General features: G+C 51.8%; 1 protein-coding gene across 1 annotated transcript; it reads left to right on the top strand.

Annotated features, from left to right (window-relative positions):
* The first annotated feature begins 2,974 nt into the window (after nt 1-2,974).
* On the top strand, nt 2,975-4,219 carry GSC (goosecoid homeobox). The gene is made up of 3 exons (XM_042815116.1): nt 2,975-3,302; nt 3,405-3,664; nt 3,954-4,219. Exons 1-3 carry the CDS (start codon nt 2,975-2,977, stop codon nt 4,104-4,106), a joined length of 741 nt encoding a protein of 246 aa, XP_042671050.1. The 3' UTR covers nt 4,107-4,219.
* Nucleotides 4,220-5,613: the final 1,394 nt, after the last annotated feature.

Raw genomic sequence — 5,613 nt, 5'->3', positions numbered from 1 at the left:
TTGATCCGCCTCAGCTTCCCCCGCAGCCGGGGTCCGGTGGGCGAATAGCGGCCGAAGCCCCTCTGTAGCCCCCGCCGGGAGGCCCCGACCGCGGCGTTGCGGCCCCGCGGGGCGACCGCGGAAGCTGCGCGGTGCTGCTCTGCCGCGGAACCCCCGCGCCCCGCAGGCGGCGCGTTTTGCGTCCCCGGAATTATTCCTTAATACCTCAAAATAAAACTACCGGCCGATTTCTCAACGAGCGCATTTCCATAGACTTGAGTACGGTGATTGCTTTGTATGAAATCGTGTTTGGGTAATAATATTGAAAATCAGTGCAGTGTTTACTGTATTTCCCACCTAACAGCTTGTTCCGCCCGGTGCCGTACTCCTCTTTAGGTCTTTCTTTCAGCCCATGCTGTGACTCTCCCTCAGTAACAAACAATTGCTTAGCAACACTATGCAGCACAATTTGCTTGCGTTTCATTTGTTATTACAATTTCATCCCGACATTGTGTGAGCGCTGACTGTTCGGTTAATACAATTTTACGTCTGCAAAGTTAGCGAGGAGTGGGTGCGAGATGAGAAACTGCGGAGCAGCCTTTGCGAAGTGGATATCGACACCGAGTTCGAGCTGCAAGGCTTCGGAGATTAAAACAAAACCAAACGAGAAGTTCCCCGACGGGAGTGACAAGGACTTGGAGAAAATAAAACAATCATCATAATAAAAAATCATTTCTAAATTGGCAACGAAGGTGAGCGTTGCAGTCTCGGCGACATCTCCGCGCTGCCCTCCATTCTTCCCTCCCTCCGTCCCGCAGAGGCCCTCAGGGCACCTGCGGAGGCCCGAGGCTGTGCCCTCATGGCCCGGCCCGGCGTATCCCTGGGCTCGGGGCCACCCGGAGCCCCCGCACCGCTGAGAGCTGAGGAGGCAGCAGGGAGGTGCGGTCGCGCGTGGCTGCGGAGCCGCTGGGACGTGAGTGAGCATCGCGAGGGGGGGAATTAAGTAACACGCGGGGCAGGGCCGGAGCCAGGGAACGACTGACCCCCCCAAAACCCAGTATCAAAGCACACAGACACACATCAAAAAAATCCAACCAGAACAGCAAATCAAAAACCACCCCAGAACGTATACAAAGTAAGAAGAAGAAAAGGAAAAGAAGAAAAAATAAAAGGAGAAAAAGAAAAAACTGACTATCCATCAAATTCTTTCCTTTTACATCAAATTTGTAAAATTCGCACAAAGGTCAGCTCTAAATACCAAAGGCGCAAGGAAATTGATAGGTAAATAAATGAAGGAAAAGAAACGATGGTAACTATTAGTCACATCGCTATGTATCAAAGTGAGAAAAGAGTCCTGGGGTCCTTTTTTCTTAACGTTCCTACGCGTCTTTTGATAGGCATAGGTCTTCGGTTTGGGTCAATATCAGACACAGTAACAAAATCTGGAATTTCGAGGAAAGGAAGGGCAAAGTGCGAGTGAGCGCTAACGAGGATGGTCTTTGTTGAGGAAAAATAATGTGTTCCTCGTAAACGGATATTAATAGCTTGTTTTCATTCCTTGCCTACAATTTCCTACCTTCTGTCATGGAGGGTTGATGGGGTAAATAGTCTAATCTGATTGAGTTCACCTCCTGTGGATTCCCAGTGACAGTCGTGACAGACGAAGTATTCTGCAAATCACAAGAGCAGCTACCAGGAGAGCCGAGTGTCTCAGCTGAGAATTTTACGGACTTTTAAACTGCTCCATTTCAAATTCTCGAAACATGAAATAGGCGAAGTTTCTCCGTATCTCCGCAGCTCTATACGTTTCGTTTTCGAAGTTAGAAAAGAAATTATTCTTGCTTAGAAAGTGAAAAGAAAAAAGCACCAGAACGGAGATGAGAAGCAAATCGGAGCACCTACCAGCTCGGCGATGTGAGATGGCAGCGGTCATTGACATTCCCACATTCTGGCTCGTTAAAAAACAGAAAACGATACCTGTGTGGATGAGAACACACAACATGAAATAAAATTTAAATTTTACAGTGTCTGAATGTTTCCTCTCCAGGTGATGTAGCAACAGAGGGAGAAAAATAGTTCGCATACTCAGCAGAAGATATTGCACAGCGCATAGAATGCAAATGACAGCAGCGCACTCCTCAGTGCCCCACCGGTTCCCTGAGTAAAGTTCGCCTCGTGGTACAGAAACACTTCGAGGGGGAAAAGTTGCGCGGTTATACCGAAATTTTTTTTTACGTGTTTCTCGATCAATTCGAAGTATAAATAATGAATCTGATCTTCAGACGGAGGAAATTGCACCCACTAATGCGAACTAACACGAGTAAAGTAGTGCATAATAGACAAGGCGAAGACCTGCTAACCACTTCTGCACAATGGCATTAATGAGATTAACCCGGGCAATTAGCCGGCGCAGCAGAGATCAAACCTAAATCTGGGGCCTTTCAAAAAAGCCCACTAATGGAAAAGGATTACGTTAATTTCATTAATTCTCAATCCACAGACCCAGGCTCCTTTCACTCCTTTGTGCAACCCCCCCATCCTTTCCCGACTGAAACGCGGGGGGTGGAGGGGAGGGGGGAGGGGGGGGGAGTGGGTGAAAAATCAAATCTGGTTTTGTTTGTCATCTGCATATTACCAGGAACTAAATCCAGGATGACGTCGCCTGGGTATAAAAAAGGGAAGAGGTTCGGATGGATTATACTGCGTGCAGCCCTCCGGGCTGAGATCAGTAAACAGGCGCGAGTCGAGGGGGGAAAGTTCCAGGGGTGGATCCTGCGCACACACACACGCACACACGCATGCACATACACTCTGCCCGACTGCTGCCCTCGGAAAAGGCTTCGCTCTTTTCTCTCCGATCCCTTTCCAAAATTTCTCCCGAAAGTTTCGATTTCGCGTCTCTCCCGCTTCCCCCCTCCCCTCCACCACCAGCACTGCCGCCGCAGCCTCCGGCAGCACCTCCCTCCCCCGGCCGGTCCCCGGCCCGCGTTGGGGCATGCCTGCGAGCATGTTCAGCATCGACAACATCCTGGCGGCCAGACCTCGCTGCAAGGACTCGGTGCTGCTGCCCCCGAGCGCCGCGCCCGTCGTCTTCCCCAGCCTGCACGGGGACTCCCTCTACGGCGCTGCCTCCGACTACGGAGGATTTTACTCCCGGGCTGTGGCTCCCGGCTCGGCGCTGCCGGCGGTCGGCGGCTCCCGTTTGGGCTACAACAACTACTACTACGGGCAGCTGCATGTGCCCGCATCTCCCGTGGCCCCGTCGTGTTGCGGGGCCGTGCCGCCGCTGGGGGCCCAGCAGTGCTCCTGCGTTCCCCCAGCAGGTAAGGGAGCGCTCGGGGGGGCGGGGGAGAGCGGACTCGCTTCGTCGGGGAGCGGCGGTCTCACGCACGAAGCCTCCCGTCGTCTCGTCTGTCTGTTCGTAGGTTACGAGGGCGCTGGGTCGGTGCTGATGTCCCCTGTTCCCCATCAGATGTTGCCCTACATGAACGTAGGCACTTTGTCCCGGACGGAGCTGCAGTTACTCAACCAGCTGCACTGCCGGCGGAAAAGACGGCACCGGACTATCTTCACTGACGAGCAGCTCGAAGCGCTGGAAAACCTCTTCCAGGAAACGAAATACCCGGACGTGGGCACCAGGGAACAGCTAGCGAGGAGGGTGCATTTAAGAGAGGAAAAAGTGGAGGTATTCCGATCCCCTCTTTCCCTTCTCTTCCTTTCCACTTTAAACGCGGAGATGCCTGAGTTCGGCTCCGCCGGCCGCGGAGAGAGAACAGGTTCGGGGCTGGGGAACGTCTCCGTTCCTGCGAGCGGGCAGAGAACGCGGAGGCGGCCGCACCGGGGAAGTTCCTGGCACAGCCCCGAACACGGGGGCGGCCGCGGGTCCGTGCGGTTCCAGGCGGGCAGGGCCCAGGGCTCGGGAGGGCCGGGGAAGGGCCTTTTCCTTTCTCTAACTTTGTTGCCTCGCTTAACAGGTTTGGTTCAAAAACCGCCGGGCGAAATGGAGGAGGCAAAAGCGGTCATCTTCTGAGGAATCGGAAAATGCACAAAAATGGAATAAAGCATCTAAAACGTCTCCGGAGAAGAGGCAAGAAGACGGGAAAAGCGATTTGGACTCCGACAGCTGATGCCGCGCAGGGGGACGCTCCCCGTGGACTGTAGGATACGCTCCAGAGGATGCTACTATCTTGCACAAGCTCTGCCTTGTCGGAGGGGAAAACTATCTGTATATAATGTACAATACCCCGAGTCGATTTCGTGTAAATAAAATGTGTTGCGGAGGTGTTGCACAGGCAGCCGGTGCCGGGTCCGTGCCGCGGGCGAGGGCTGCCGGGCCGCAGGTGGCCGCGAGCGGGATGGGCACGGCCGGAACCGAGCGGAGGGGGACGGGGCCGAACCTGGGCGAGGGGCGGCGGTGGAGCGGTTGCCTGCGCGTTCCCCGAGGTGAGGCGCGGAGGCCGCAGTCATAACGATCCGGTAATTTATTAGGGCCGCGGCAAAATGCCTTTTTATTATTATTATTATTATTATTATTATTTTCCCCCATGTCCTTTATTGCTCCCTCACCACCTTTGTACTCCCTGGTCGTAAACCTGGAATACTTGCAGGCAGCGCAAATCCAGCATCCCGTTTGTTCTTTTGCTGTGTTTCCTTGCACTTTTCACTCTCTTTTCTGCTTTCTGGAGCTTTGTCCCGCTGAGTTTCCACAAGTTTGCCTTTGATAGAAAAGCTATCTCACTACATCCGCATCTGAAAGCTCTCCTAATAAATTTCAGCCGCTATCAGCTGCGTTAAGCTTGAAGCGCAGCCCTGGTATGTTGCTCTCGGGGATGCTTGCTAAGAAGCTGCAAATTGATGTTTGGCCTCTAACAGCACCTTCGCTGTTAGGAAAGCAGCTCTCCTTTCGCTCTTCCTTCGAGGAGGCCCTCTTAGCAAAAGCATCTATTCTCCCTGTAAAATCCACATTCTTTTTTTCTTAGGCCTTTTTTTCTCGTCTCTCCCAAAATCTCAAGGCAGAGCTACTTCTCTGAGATGGCAACTTCCTCATATTGCTTTGCTGAGAAGGGCCTTCCCTCTCCTCTGTGAGAGTTCTATAAACTGAACGCTAATGACTTGAAGGTATGAAGTCAATGAGGAAACCTCCATACTGTGTGTTTCAATCAGCAGTTAAGGTTATTTAACATAATTTTTCTTAATTACCTTAAATGCCTGAGCTCACCTGTATACAGCAGCTTGTCTGGGTTAGGCAAGACATATAGGAATGCTCCAAACATTGTTTCCAGTGATGCTAGAAGTAGTTTACAACTGTGTTTCTTGTCCTCATGCTTTTCCTCACATTCAGGATGCATTCAGTTTTTATGGGCAGTGTAGCATAGTGCGTACCGTAGGTGTCAGTGGGACAGGGAAGATCCTGGTAGCTGTCTGCTCAGGTGACATTTCCTAACATTATGTGTGCTTCTTCGTAGATGTGGTATTTCTCTCCAAGCAAACTCTCCCTGTACCAGGTAGAAGGAATAGCTGCTGTGGAAGAAATTAACTGAGGTTTTGTATGAGTTAGTCCTTTAGGGGGCTTATTGTTTCATAGCTACTGCTCTCTCAGAGAAAAGAGTTGTAGTCTCCTTTTTTTTTTTTTTT

Source organism: Centrocercus urophasianus, unplaced genomic scaffold (genome assembly GCF_019232065.1).
Source record: "Centrocercus urophasianus isolate 14NV4802_14NV808 unplaced genomic scaffold, USGS_Curo_1.0 seq_14, whole genome shotgun sequence".
Lineage (NCBI taxonomy): Eukaryota > Metazoa > Chordata > Aves > Galliformes > Phasianidae > Centrocercus > Centrocercus urophasianus.
This window is presented reverse-complemented; position numbering and strand designations above follow the sequence as displayed.

Excerpts from the sequence above, each read along its gene's own strand:
- GSC (XM_042815116.1), top strand. The coding sequence starts at position 2,975 with ATGCCTGCGAGCATGTTCAGCATCGACAACATCCTGGCGGCCAGACCT. Across the intron at positions 3,303-3,404 it reads CTCCTGCGTTCCCCCAGCAG|GTTACGAGGGCGCTGGGTCG; the intron begins GTAAGGGAGCGC and ends GTCTGTTCGTAG. Across the intron at positions 3,665-3,953 it reads TAAGAGAGGAAAAAGTGGAG|GTTTGGTTCAAAAACCGCCG; the intron begins GTATTCCGATCC and ends CTCGCTTAACAG.